General features: G+C 34.5%; 1 protein-coding gene across 1 annotated transcript in view; it reads left to right on the forward strand.

Annotated features, from left to right (window-relative positions):
• Window positions 1–15224, forward strand: part of STAG1 (STAG1 cohesin complex component) — a 418973-nt gene that overhangs the window by 111433 nt on the left and 292316 nt on the right. Inside the window, exons 2-3 of the mRNA XM_024746228.1 lie at window positions 3801–3918; window positions 6351–6453. Coding sequence (XP_024601996.1) covers window positions 3890–3918; window positions 6351–6453 — 132 coding nt within the window. The 5' untranslated portion in view covers window positions 3801–3889. The remainder of the gene's footprint in view (window positions 1–3800; window positions 3919–6350; window positions 6454–15224) is intronic.

The raw sequence follows: 15224 nt of genomic DNA on the forward strand, positions 1-15224 counted from the left end.
GCTTTCATGATATTTAATGAGAAATTGGCTGTTAGTCTTACTGTGGATTCTGTGGATTACTTGTATATGATGAGGTGGATTGTTTTTGTTCTTCCTTCAAGATTCTTTCATCTCTGGCTTTTACAGTTTAACTATACAGTTGACTTTTGAATCACACAGGTTTGAACTGCACCTTTCCACTCTTACACAGGTGTTTTTCAACAAAAACTAAAATACTACACAGTCTGTGGTTAGTTGAGCACTGATGTGGAACCACAAATACGGAGGGCTGACTATAAAGTTATATGTGGATTTTTGACTGTGCAGGGAGTCAGTGCCCCTAACCCTGGTGTTGTTCAAGGGTAAACTATAGTTTTATCTGTGTGACTCTTTAAAAATTTTTTAAAAATTTAAAGATTACCTTCCATTTACAGTATTACAAAATGTTAGCTATATTCCGCATGTTGTATGATGCATCCTTGAGCCTATCTTACACCCAGTAGCTTGTACCTCCAACTCCCATATCTCTGTGTGTGACTCACTTCTGAGTTTCTCCTACTTGGAGTTCATTTACCTTCTTGATTGTGTAGATTTCTGTATTTAACTTTAAATTGGTAAGTTTTTTGCCATTGTGTCTTCAGATATTCTTTCTACCCCTTTCTGTTGATATACTTTTGTAAGTCTGTTTTCTCTGGAAGTCAGACATCAATATCTGGGCTTACATGGAGATGATTTGTGTGAAATTCTTTTTTGTTGTTGTTAATGGGTCATATTTTCACATTTCTTTGTATGCCTTTTGATTTTTTTTTGTTTTTTAAAAACTGGACATTTTGAATATTACAGTTTTGTAATACTAGATTCTCCTCTCCTCCTCATGCTTTACTGTCGTTGTCTTTTCAAGGGCTGCAGTCATTTCTTTATTTACTTTTTTCTAAACTGTTTTTTCAAGGACTGTATTCCCTGTCATGTGTGGTTACTGAAATTTTGTTGTCTGGGTGTTTAGCAGTGATCTTCCAGATTTCCTTAGTTAATGGGAGTTGGAAAAATGTAATTTCTTGTTTTTTTGCAGATTGTCTGTTAGCTGAGGTACTTCTTCAGAGGTTAGGCAGGCTACCTACAGCTTTGCCTTAGTATTCACCCTGTGCTTGCACAGAGAGCAAGGATCAGCTAGAGTTGCAAGCCTGTGCCCCTCAGGTCTTCTCTAAGAATTCATCCAGCCCTGGGCATTCAAGTAGCAGTCTACATTTCCTAGTATGTGTGATATCCCTTTGAAGTACTTATTCTTCAAATATCTTAACTCCTCTGCCTTTTTATTTTGAGGCTTTTTAGATTGTCTGTTAGTTATGTAATCCATTGTCTTGCCCCTGGCAACTACTTTTATTGTCTGTCTTTAAATCTTTTTGAAAGATGATACTCTTTCAAAAAAAAGGGAAGCCCTTCAAAACACTCTGCCACAGTTTTTGAGATTGGGTCCATGGTGTTCCCCTTGGCACCAGCAAGCCATACTAGTAACTCTGTTTGCTGTCCCTGTGGGCACCATAGATTTGGGGGAGGGGAGATGGCATACAGGTAAGCAAAAATACTATTGTGCCCTCTTATCAAATAAAATAGACTGTTAGGCACTTCTCTCTTTGTTATATGTTTTTATTAGATTACAGATGTCCATAAAAGATGTCTTGTCACTTTTTTTTTTTGGCAAGCTAAGAGTTGCTTCATTGGAGGGCCTAATTCTTGAGGTTTCTTACTCCTCCATTTTCCATGACATCATTTCTTTTTTTCATTTTTGAAAGATTGATAATTCAGTGTTCATGGTTTTTTCCTCTCCACTCATTAGTTTTATTCCATTGTCTTTCACCTTACATAGTTTCTACCAAAAAGTCTGATAAAATTTTTTGTTTTTCTGTGTGTGAGGAATTATGTTTTTTTAGCTTCCTTTTGAATTTTCTTTCATTTTTAGCAATATTATATTTTAGATATTATTCTTGGGAATTCTCTGGTCTTCCATCTGTGTTTTAATGTCTTAAATTATTTTTGGAAAGTTCTCCTGTGCTCTCTCTTCAAATATTTATTTTGCTTTGATCTTTCTCTCTCCTTCTGGAATTCTAGTTATACCTATGTTATTCTATTAGGTATTGTGCCATGGCCTGTCTTGGATGCTCTCTTTTGTCCCACTTCCTCTGCTACTTTTTTTTTTTTTAATAAACTTTATTTTTTAGAGAAGTTTTATATTCACAGTAGAATTGAACAGAAGGTAGAGAGATTCCCCCTATAACCCCTGTTCCCACATACATATAGCCTCTCCCACTATTAACATCCCACATTACAGTGGTATGTCTGTTACAATCAATGAACCTATGTTGACATTATCATCCAGTGTCTGTAATTTACATTAGGGTTCACTCTTTGTGTTATATATTCCATGGCTTTTGATAAATGTACAGTTAGATGTACCCACCATTCTTGTATCATACAAAATATCTTCTCTGCCCTAAAAATCTTCTGTGCCCACTTAGTCATCTCTCCTACCCCATAACTTCTGGCAGTCACTGATAGTTTTACTGTCTCCATAGTTTTGCCTTTTCCAGAATGCCATATTGTTCAAATCATATAGTATGTAGTGGTTTCAGATTGGCTTCTTTCAGTTAGTAATATGCATTTGAGCTTTCTCTGTGTCTTTTCCTGGCTTGATAGCTCATTGCTTTTAAGTGTTAAATAGTATTCCATTGTCTGCATGTACCACAGTTTATTTATCCATTCACCTCTTAAAGGACACCTTTCTTTCCTGTTTTGGCAATTTTGAATAAAACCGCTGTAAACATCTTTGTGCAGGCTTTTATGTAGACATAAATTTTCAGTTCATTTGGGTAAATACTAAGAAGTGTGCTTGTTGATAGTACTGGTTGATTGTAGTCTGTGTATTCTGGCATATTCATTTTATTCTAAAGTAATTTTCAAAAGACCTGAATAGACATTTTTCTGAAGAAGGTATATACATGACCAAAAGCTACATGAAAAGGTATTCAAAATCACTAGTCTTCAGGGAAATGAAAATCAGAGCCATGATGCATCACTTCACACCTCTGTTAGGATGGCTTTTATCAAAAAGTTAAGAGATGTATTCTGGTTGAGGATGTGGGCAGAATGGAACCCCTTCACTGTTCGTGCAAATGTAAACTGGTAAAGCCTCTGGAAAACAGTATGGAGGTTCCTCAGATAATTAAAAACTACCATATTACACAGCAATCCCACTTCTGGGTATATATCCAAAAGAAATGAAATCATTATCCCAAAGAGATAGATGTACTCCCATGCTCATAGCACCATTATTCACCATAACCAAAATATGGAAACAACCTTATGTGTCCATGGATGTATGGGTAAAGAAAACTTGTTGTGTGTATGTGTGTGGAATCACTTATATGTGGAATCTTGAAGTGGGGGTGGGGAATTTGTAGAAAAGTGGTTGCCAGGGGCCAAGTGGTAGGGGAAATAGGGAGAGGCTGGTTAAAGGGTACAAACTTTGTTATAAATGAATATTGTCTGAGGATCTAATGTATAATATAGTAACTATAGTTGATAACACTGTTTTGTATAATTGAAATTTGCTAAGAGAGTAGAACTTACTGAATATTGGGACCAAAAAAAAGGAAAAGTAAATATGTGAGGTGGTGGATTTGTTAATTAACTCAATGGGGGAAGCCCTTCATAATGTAACCATATATCAAATCATCCTGCTGTAAGTAACAGTTTTATTTGTCAACTGCACCTCAGTAAAGCTAGAAAAAATAATTTCTTCCTTTCTTTCTTTCTTTTTATTTTAGTTAACAGGATTACCTTTGAGGTTATTTTGAAAGTTTTGAGTTGTACAGCACTTGATTCTTTGCTCCATTGTGGAAAGATCTTTACAGCAATGATTACTTCAGAGTTACCAGTGTTACAGTAAGTATTATAGCTTTCTTTTTATTTTTTTAAAATGCATGTAACACTTTTCTGTATCAAAATGCTCTCATTAATAAGACATCAAATATGTTCTCTGATAGTTGGGTAATATGTTTGAAGTAAAAGAACTATCAGAGGGTGTAATTACTATATCCATCTATAGCCCTTGCATCATAATGTCAGCATGTTCTGTGTTACTGAACAAAAAACATGTTACACTGTCTTATATTAGGAGTCAGCAAACTATGAACATGGGCCAATCTGGCATGCTGACTGTTTTTGTAAATAAAGTGTTATTGGAATAGAGTCACACTGATTCCTTTGCAGACTGTTTATGACTATAAGTTGTAATAGAGAATGAATTAATCTGCAGAGCATAAATATTTTGTTTGACTGTTTACAGAGAAAGTTTGTAGACCTCTATCCTGTATCACACTGTGTGTCTAACCCTCTCACCCCCGTGCCAGAACTTCTTTTCCCTGAGATTGTGATTGGTGAGTCCTTGGCATTTCTGGTGGCATCTCATTATTAGATTTTGTTAGGGTTGTAGGACAGATCTAGAATTTGATCTTATGAATTCTCTGGGAGATGTGATCAGGGTAATGGCAGATACTTTTCATTTTATAGGTGTCATTAAGCTACAAATTAGGAATCTGCATACCTTGCACTTTTATGTTATGGAGACAGCTTCTTTCCTTAAGCCTCATGAACTAGCCTCTGCTAGTTTCATACTTTTTTTCTGCAGCTTCCTCACTTGTCTTAGCCTTTGTAGGGTCTTGCTCTGGATTCGACTTGGACTTAAGGGAATGTTGTAACTGATTTGATCTTCTATCTAGATTCCTAAGACTTCCTCATATCAGCAATAAGCTGTTTTGCTTTCTTATCATTCATATGTTCACTGGAGTAGCATTCTCAATTTTCTTTAAGAACTTTTTCTTTGCAGTTACAACTTGGCGAACTGCTTGGTGCAAGAGGCCTTGCTTTTTATCTGTCTCAGGTTTTGAAATACGTTCTTCGCTAAGCTTAATCATGTCTAGTTTTTGATTGAAAGTGAGAGACATACAATTCTTCCTGCTATTTGCAGTTTTATGCAGATCCTTTATACAGTTAGTAATGTAGAACTCAGTGAGGATGTTTCTGTTAATACTATCTATACCTTTTTAGTGCCATGCTGGGGCCAGCCTGTACTGGCCTGGAGAGCTGAATATTAAATTTACAGGAATTTTGTGACCTCTTTCAGTATAACGTAGCCATTATAAAAAGTTAAATTATGCAAACTTAAAATTAATTAAATCATGTTAAAAACAAAAGTAATAAATACTCAAAACTCATCATTTCCTAATTATTTTACATCCTACTATTTTCTGTGTTCTTGAGATTTTTATTTACACCTATTATTGTATGTATGGTGGAAATACTTTTTAGTAGTGTACTGCTACTGTTAATTACTTCTCAACTCTATTTGGTGATGTCACTTTGGTAGTTTGAATTTGGCTGCGGGGAGAGCATTCACATTATGAAAATCAGCAAACACTACACATCAGGGCTCAGTTTATTGTTTTGTTGTTTGTGGACTCAATAAAGTGATGGAGAAATTGTTAATAACAGATTAAACTTAAAGGTGTATCAAGTCTATAGTCATTACATTATGATACCACAAAAAATTGACATATCCTTCTAGTGTTCGAGAACTATTATGTATTCCGTTCAGTAAAAAAGTTGCTCCCAACATTGACCAATTAGTGAAGTTCCCACAAATGTCTTTGTCATTTCATTTGCATTCTGTTCATTAAAGTGAACAAAGATATCAACTGTCTTTCATGTCAAAACCCTATTTGTTCATCAGTTGCAACCATAGGTTAGCTAGGGATACAAGAGTTTGGCAAAATTATCAAAATCATTTTATATGAATCAATTAGCTGGATAGAATTTACAATAAAGAATATTGTGCATTTTATTATTCTTTGTAAGTTGCATGCTATGCATCCTTTATATTGTTAACATTTCTAATAATTTATGCATATATTTTTTGAAGAGCCAGTTGTTAAACATTGACCAGCACACTTTTATTATTTTATAAAATGAATAAAATTTCTCCCAAGCTTTTGTCTTTTTTATATTGAAGAATTAGTCTTTTGCAATTGTTATTTTGCATTTATATGTTGTATAGCAGCTGCCATTTCCACAGTCATTTCCTTGTCTGTATTTCTCTATTTGGGGAATCATTTTATTCAGTGTTATGTGATATTAGCAGGGAGGGTAACATTTTCAATTTGCTATAGATTTTTTCTGAAAGTGGAAGTATAAACCACTTCTAATCAGCCATATGTGTACATATAGCAGGAGGTAAGGAAACCAGTGGAACAGAGCTGCATTGTATTATAAATAGGTATATATTATTAATTTGTTCACTAAAATAATATATTTTCTAGGGATTCAACTAATGAAACTACTGCCCATTCTGATGCTGGCAGCGAACTTGAAGAAACAGAGGTCAAAGGAAAAAGAAAAAGGGGTCGACCTGGCCGGCCTCCAGTATGTATATACTTGTCTTCTTTGTTCCTTTAACGGTTACCAAGTAAAGGGGCTTGATATGAGTTATTTGTTAATTCTAGTATTGTTAACACTTTTTCAAATCTCGCTGACACATCAGAAATTCTTGGAAACTTTGCTTCATAAATTGGCTTAGTAGTGGTTAGAAAAAGGAAATTAATTATAGTATCTTTTTTGCTTTCCATGCTTCTCTTGTAAATAAATGGTGGTCCATGTGAAGGCATTGAGATGATCAACATGGAATGAGGTGTAGTTAGTTATGATTTCTTTGCCTTTTATTTTTAGATGCAACTCAGATTTCCTGTGAGCTCCTAACTATGCATTTTGGTAGTATTTGGGTCCAGTGTCAGAATATATTCTCATTTATACATGATTGAGAAATTTAGAAAAGCTCTAGGTATCCTTACTTTGAGGTATATCTTTATGTAATCTGAATACACAAGTCATCATTTAATTGAAGGTGGTATAAACTGTCAGAGACAGTAGTATCAATGTGTCATTGGGTTAAGGCTTGTACTATTTTACACTCACCTTTATGATGGGATTTGCTATTCATAGTTTTAAAATTTTATTTTATAAAATTTATTATGAAAAATTTTAGCCTCCTTCTCTAGGAGGCATGATAGTATAATAAACCCTCCATATAACTCTTACCTAGCAGTTACCAAGTCATGGCCAGTCTTTCTTTCCCATGTTATTTTGAAGGTCATTCTAGACATAATTCCATCTTTAAATATTTCAGAATATATCTCTAAAAGATAAGGGCTTGCTTTCTCTCTTTTTTAAACATCACCCCAATATCATTATCATAATGCAAGATAACAGTATTTTAGTAACATCACTGATTAACACATTTAAAGTTTATAATCATTTCATAAGTATTATCTTTTAAAAAATAGTTTGTAGTTTGAATCATGATCTACTTATTGCAATTGATGGTTATGTTATTTAACCAGTTCTTATATATGTATGTCCTTTGTAGTGACTTAAAATTTTTTTTTATGTTATTGCTGTTCTATCAGTATTTATCTGTTTGCCACAGTCTTTAATTAGCTCCGTGAAACTCCATAACTTTTACTTTTCCAGGACAATCTAACAACAACAACAAAACGGATAGAAGGATGACTTCTACAGTTTTCTCTACACTTGCTTTTATCCTCCACCTTTATTTAAAGGGAGAAAAATAGTGGAGGAAAAGACATATATTATAGTCACTCTTTATAATCCTTCTTAATTTTTAGAACTATTTGGTGGTACAGTGTTCCTTAAAAAACATTTTGGGAAAAGTGAAAAAGTCTTGTACTTAGAAGCTGGAGACTATTTTAATTCCCCTTGCTAGTATGTGATTTTTCTAAGACTATAGGTGAGTTGCATTGCTTTCTCTAGGATTCATAGTTTATAGGTACCAAATTGGAAATAAGACTAAAGTTGCTTGAAGGTTGTAGAATAAACTATCTACATGATTGCTTACTTGAATTTGTTCCCCTCCAATTAAAATTCTTCACTTGAAGATTCAGATTAAGTGCTGTCTTCTTGAAGAAAACCTTTTTTTTTCCCTTAAAGAGAATTTATTCACCCCTTCATCAGGCTATTGTATTATTTTTTATAAGCTATTTAATTTTGACTTGTCTACAGCTGTATCTTTGTAATATTTTGCTTTCCTGATGAAAAGGAGTCTGTGTATCCAAACGCTTATCTCTTTTCTGGTTAGAAATTAGATTTTATTTTTAGTGAAATTGCTACTACATAATCTAGCAGGTAAATAGTACATGTTCATCCCATGTTTATACAATTGAAAAATGTCAGCCTGCATAAGATAGTAGCATTCTAGAGACTTGTATTAGACTTTAGTCCGTATTTTCACACTCATTAGTTCACATGGCTAGCTATACTTCCACCTGACTCAGACCTATTTCTTGATCTTGGAAACAACAGAACTTCCTGAGTTTCTGCTCTGAGGTTTGTACTGAGCTGAAGCTTTTTATGTCATTTAATCTTCACACCAATACTAGGAAATAGGTCTTATATGCAGTTTACAAAGTAGAAAACAAAAATAGAAAGTGGTATTTTGCATAAGGTCACAACATTACATAAGTAGCAAAGCTAGGATTTCAATTCATAACCTACCTCCCAAACTCTTTTCCTCAAGAATGACAAAATGCCAAGCTGTTAATTAAAATTGAGAGGTGTAATTGTCAGAATGATCATATTTGAGTTATTCCACAGTACCTGTTCTGAAGATTGCTTGGACATTTTCTATTGACTGGCTCCATTTTGAACAATTCTAAGTTTTGACTGATACACTCTTTGTTTAGCTATTTTAATACTGTTCATACTTGTTAAGAGGACTTCATGGATCTCTGGTTTTATTAATTTACTCAGTCAAATGAAAACAAATAATATAAGGATCTCTGTTTTGGACAGTATTATTTTCTTTATTTCTAAATTCTTAGGAGACATCTCATCTTTGGTATTTCTTTTCAGTATACTGTTACTTCAGAGAGGTTTGTTTCTTATTAAACCACTCTTATTTTGCAGATGTCCTAATTCATATTTGTTATTATTGTGGCTCTCTATCCAAATGATTATTGATCTCTAAACAAACACTATATAGTATCATGTTTATTCTACCCCTGTGATTGTATTAGCAAATAGTGGACATTATTTCTCTGTCTACACAGTACTTCCTTGGTGATGTCCAATCTCATGACTTTAAACACCATCTCTAAGCTTATGTCACCCAGATTTTATCTCTAGCTTTGGACTTTACCCCTGGACTCCAGACTCATATTCAGTGCCCATTGAGAATCTTCATTTAGATATTTAATGGGCCCAGGATGTTAAAAATACCCAAACTTTCAAGCTTCCTATCCCCTGCTCACCCCTTTTCCGTAATGGCAGCTTCGTGCTTCTGGCTGCTCAGCTATAAATCTTGCAGTCATCTTTGAGTCTTTCTTTCTCAGCCTATATCTAGACTATCAACACATCCTGTCTAATTGATTTGCAAATTGCATCAGTCATTTTTTACTACAACACTGGATTCAGCCACCATCATGTGCCTTTGCTGAAACTTATGAGGTGTGCTCCTTGTCTCAGGGCCCTGTGTCATCTTCTCACTGGGGCCTCCCTATGGATGGTATCTAGAATTGCGTATCTTCCCTCCTACCCAAAGGGACTTACTGTCCCCTTCCTCCGTGTGTGTGCGCGCGCGCGCGCGTGTGTGTGTGTGTGTGTGTGTGTGTGTTTTCCCCTTTCTCTATAGTACTTACTGCCATCTAACATAGTGTACCCTTTACTTATTTGCTTTTTGTCTGTCTCCTCCTACTAGAAGGTAAGCTGCATGAAGGCAGGGATTTTTATCTGGTTTGTTTACTGCTGTATAGTAGTGTTCGACTTTCAGTAAGTGTTTATTAAATGAATGAATGGTGTTTAATTTTGTTAAATCATCACTCTTTTTACCCTCAAGTGTTTAAAATTCTTTTTATTTTGAAATAATTTCATACACAGAAGAATTCCAAGAATTCTGCAAAGAATTCCTATGCAGATTCTTCATGCAGATTGTCCAAATGTTAGCATGTTACTACATTTGCTTTATCATATTTTTTTCTATGTATACACAGACACATAAATGTAAATATATATTTATATATAAAAATTTATATTTGATACCAATTATTATTTTTGAAAGTTGCAGACATGAAGCCACTTTACTCTTAATGCTTTAGTATGCATTTTCATAAAATCAAAGATATTCTGCACAACAGCAGTACATGTTTGAAAATCAGAAAAATAATATTGATATAATACTGACCTTATGTACATATACTTCATTCAGATTTTGCCTGATGTCCTAATAATGCCCTAAGCAAAAGAAAAAATATTTTTTTTCCTTGGTTTAGAATCCAGTCCAGGATTTCATGTTGCATTTAGTTGCCATGCAAATCAGCACATCTGTAAGCTAACCCATCTTTAGTCTCTCATTTAATGTTTTATTAAGGGTTTTGTTCTCTTTATTCTATTTAAGTGAGAACCAGCACTTATATTCTTAGCATTATTTAACTTTCATATTTACGTAGGCTGAGTAGGAAGGGTAAATAAAAAGAGATACAATTTTTACTTTTATGTCTGTGTATTCATACACATAGAAGATGGAGCATAGCATACACAACAAAATATTAACAATGAGTATCAGAAGGAGAGGTTAACAGGTGAATTTATTTATAAAAATTGGATATTCTAAATTACTTGGTACTTTTGTTTATAATCATGAATTGCATATCATTTATATATTTTACATAATTTTAATGGCTACATAGTATTCTGTGTGAAATTATTTATTTAAATAGTCCCCATTGTTGAACATTTATGTTAAAAATTCTTCACTGATTTAAACCATGCTGACATAAACTTATATCTCAAAAATAAATTTTGCTCTAGAGCCATAGATACTTTTAAAAATCCTAAATTCTTAAAAGTAGAATTGATTACTCAAAAGATATGCCATATGTTTTGAAAATTTTTGATGTGTATTATTGGGTTGCCTTTTACGCAGCAAAATATATGGCATTACCTGTTTTATAGTAAGTTGAATTGAGTACACTGATTGTTAAATATTTTCTAATTTATAAGTACTGTAACATTTCATCAGTATGTTCTGAAATATTGGTCATTTGTGTTTCGAATTGTCTGTTGGTCATTTTCCATACCACTTTTTCTATTTTTATTTTTCTAAGAAATAGAAATCTCTTCTTAAAATAATTTTTGTGGCTTAAACCTACATACTTTTATGATCCCTCTTGGAAATGTATTTATCAGTTGGACTTGTATCTCCTCTTCTCTGTCAAATTAGCTTGTTGTTTTACTTTGAAAATTTTTCATTTAACTAAAGTTTAGTTCTGACTTCCTTAATTTTGCTAAAAGATACCATAATTTTTCCAGGAATCTAGAATTAAAATGTGAGTCACTATTTAATTTCCTCATCCCAAGTCCCTTCCCCCTCTCCTATATGTAATGAGATTCCGAATCTCATGAATTTTTATTTCACAGTGTCTTGTACATCAGTCCCTTTTACATTTCCCAAGTTCCTTTCTTTAGGCCTCACTTTATAGGAGTCTGTATTATTGTCTTTCTGCTTTTCAGTCTTTTCCTTTTTCCATCCTATCCTTTTTAATACTGCCAGGTTGACCCTTTTTTTTTAACTTGTTCAAATAGCAAGAAGCACCTTTTAGTTTTGGGGCATGTTCTTCTGTTTTTTTATTGTGTTTTCCAACTCATAACCTTTTATTCAGTCAGATACATCTATTTTGTCCTTCTGTATGTGGCTTGTGCTTTTCCACTTCTACTATACTTTAGCTCATGGTGTTTTTTTCTTTCTGGAATCCTTGTTTCCTAAATTCTATTTATGCTCATCTTACGAATTTTACTAATCTTACTTAATTCACTAAGTCCCAACTTGCAATTCATCTCTTTTGTGAAACTTTCCACAGTTACCAGTCACGGGAAGTTATTTTTCCTTTCATTGAACCATTCCAACACTTATCTAAACCAAATTTCCATGAAAAGTTTTTTTTTTTTGCGGTACGCGGGCCTCTCACTGTTGTGGCCTGTCCCGTTGTAGAGCACAGGCTCCGGACGTGCAGGCTCAGCGGCCATGGCTCACGGGCCCAGCTGCTCTGCGGCATGTGGGATCTTCCCGGACCGGGGCATGAACCCGTGTCCCCTGCATCGGCAGGCGGACTCTCAACCACTGCGCCACCAGGGAGGCCTGAAAAGTCTTTTTAATGTAATTTAGTTCAGTGTAGTTATCTGTGTTTCTGTTTTGATTGTATGTTTCTAAAGATTTTACATTAAACTAGCCCAAATATTTGATGTACATTATTTGTGAAAGGATAGAGGTTACTTTACATTCATAGCTTATGAATAAATTCAGGTAAGGCACAAAGGATTAAAAAAAAGTTGGTATATCTCTGTCTCTTAAAGTTTGTAGAAAAGTTATTGCACATTTAGACTGCAGCTTATCCTATATAGAGCTTTTGGGATAGAGTAATTTTGGATAATCTTCCCGTAGAGCTATGCCAATTTTTACTTTAAAAAGTTTACCAGGAGTATAGATACACATTTAAATTAAGTAGTATACAGTTGTAGTAAAGCATTTGTCCTAAAGATTGTTCTAAACTCTGATATTAAATTGCATCATTTTCACAAAGTGAAGGTTGTATAGCTTTTTGAAACTCTGAGCGTATTTTCCATAAAATTCATAACTTGATATGTTGAGGCAGGGTTTGTTTCAGGTAGTTTTTTTTTTTTTTTCCCCTGCAGATACTTGTCCGCGTTTTTTTTTTCTTTTCCCCCTTGAATTAGCTGCAGCAATGAATACCTGAACTCTAGTTTCTTTATTACAACCCTATGGACCATAGATATCTCACTTACACTGTGGTTTACGGGATTTGAAGCATGAGTGTTCGTCCTCCACCACCAATTGACAAAATTGTATTAGGATGTTGAAAAATAACATCTGTTTTAAACACTCTGAGTTCTTTGAAAGGTATATGTGGTACTATATAGAAGGATCAACTTCTTAATATTTTTGGTACATAGTAACTGTATGATGAATGTAGAAATAAAAGAAAGATTGTGTTGAATGAGTGAAAAAATTGTTTCCTAATATCTTATATTCTGTAGACTGAATCAGTTTGATTTTTGCTAATGACTAGATTAAGGTTATGCATATTTGACAGTAATACCACATATTGTCACTTGGGCTGTTAAGCATGAATTCTTTTTTTTTTTTTTTTTTTTTGCGGTATGCGGGCCTCTCACTGTTGTGGCCTCTCCCATTACGGAGCACAGGCTCCGGATGCACAGGCTCAGCGGCCATGGCTCACGGGCCTAGCTGCTCCGCGGCATGTGGGATCTTCCTGGACCGGGGCACAAACCCGTGTCCCCTGCATCTGCAGGCGGACTCTCAACCACTGCGCCACCAGGGAAGCCCCAAGCATGAATTCTTAAAGGTGGAATAACTGAGACTCTATGAGATAAGACATTAGAAGCTAGACATGCACCCTAGGTTGAGGCACATATTAGGGAAGAGATCCGCTTTCTGTTAGTGGAGGAAAGATTTCCTAGGCAGGTAGTAGTTGGGGTAGATGGAGTAAGCTGATCATGTTCTACCAGGGAGACTATATCTCTAGGATGAGTGAGCATGCAAAGATCTGTGCTGAGCTACATCTGGGCTACAGCTAGTTGTCCCTGAGACATACTGATAATGGACAGAACTCTAGCTCCAGAGGAACTGGGTTACTGGCTAGGTTACTAAGGCATTAGTAACCTACCAATTAAGACAAAGGCTCAGTTTTTCTGTTTTTTTTTTTTTGCTATTAATTTATTTAAATTGGAGCATAGTTGAGCTACAATATTGTGTTAGTTTCAGGTGTACAGCAAAGTGATTCAGATTATATATTTCAGATTATTTTCCATTATAGGTTATTATAAGATATTAAATATAGTTCCTTGTACTGTGCAGTAAATCCTTGTTGTTTATCTGTTTTAGTAGTTTGTATCTGTTAATTCCATACTCCTAATTTATCCCTTCCCCCCTCCCTTTCCCCTTTGGTAACCATGTTTATTTTCTATGTCTGTGAGTCTGTTTCTGTTTTGTATATTGATGCATTTGTATTATTTTTTAGATTCCACATAGAAGTGATATCATATATTTGTCTTTGTCTGACTTATTTCACTAAATTTAATATTCTCTGGGTCCATCCATGTTGCTGCAAATGACAATATTTCATTCTTTGTATGGCTGAGTAATGTTCCATTGTATATGTATACTACATCTTCTTAAGCCAGTCTGACTGTTGATGGATACTTGTGTTGTTTGCATGTCTTGGCTATTATAAATAGTGCTGCTGTGAACATTGGGGTGCACGTATCTTTTCGAATTGGAGTTTTCATTCTTTCTGGATATATACCCAGGAGTGGGATTGCTGGATCATATGGTAGCTGTATTTTTAATTTTCTTAAGGAACCTCCATACTGTTTTCCATGGTGGCTGTACTGATTTACATTCCCATCAACAGTGTGGGAGTGTTCTCTTTTCTCTAGACCCTCTCCAGCATTTATTATTTCTAGACTTTTTGATGATAGCTATTTTGACCGGTGTGAGGTATTGTGTTGCATTTCTTTACACTAAGAATGAAATGTCAGAAAGAGAAAGTAAAAAAACAATCCCATTTAAAATTGTGTCAAAAAATACCTAGGAGTAAACTTAACCAAGGAGTTGAAAGACCTATATGCTGAAAACAATAAGACATTGATGAAGGAAATTGAAGATGATTCAAAGAAATTGAAAGGTATCCATGCTTTTAGATTGGAAGAATTAATACTGTTAAAATGTCCATACTACCCAAAGCAATCTACAGATTTAATGTAATCCATATCAAAATGCCCATAACATTTTCATAGAAATAGAACAAATAGTCCTGAAATTTATATGGAACCACAAAAGGCCCAGAATCGCCAAAGCACTCCTGAGGTAAAAGAACAAAGCTGGAGGCATAACCCTTTCAGCCTTCAGACTATACTACAAAGCTACAGTAACCAAAACAGTGTGGTATTGGCACAAATACTGGCATTATAGATCAATAGAACAGAATAGAGGACCCAAAAATAAATCCACATGCTTATGGTCAAGGAATCTATGACAAAGGAGGCAAGAATATACAACGGAAAAAAGATAAACACCACCTCTTCAA

This window comes from Neophocaena asiaeorientalis, unplaced genomic scaffold, assembly GCF_003031525.2.
Source record: "Neophocaena asiaeorientalis asiaeorientalis breed wild unplaced genomic scaffold, Neophocaena_asiaeorientalis_V1.1 scaffold437, whole genome shotgun sequence".
Lineage (NCBI taxonomy): Eukaryota > Metazoa > Chordata > Mammalia > Artiodactyla > Phocoenidae > Neophocaena > Neophocaena asiaeorientalis.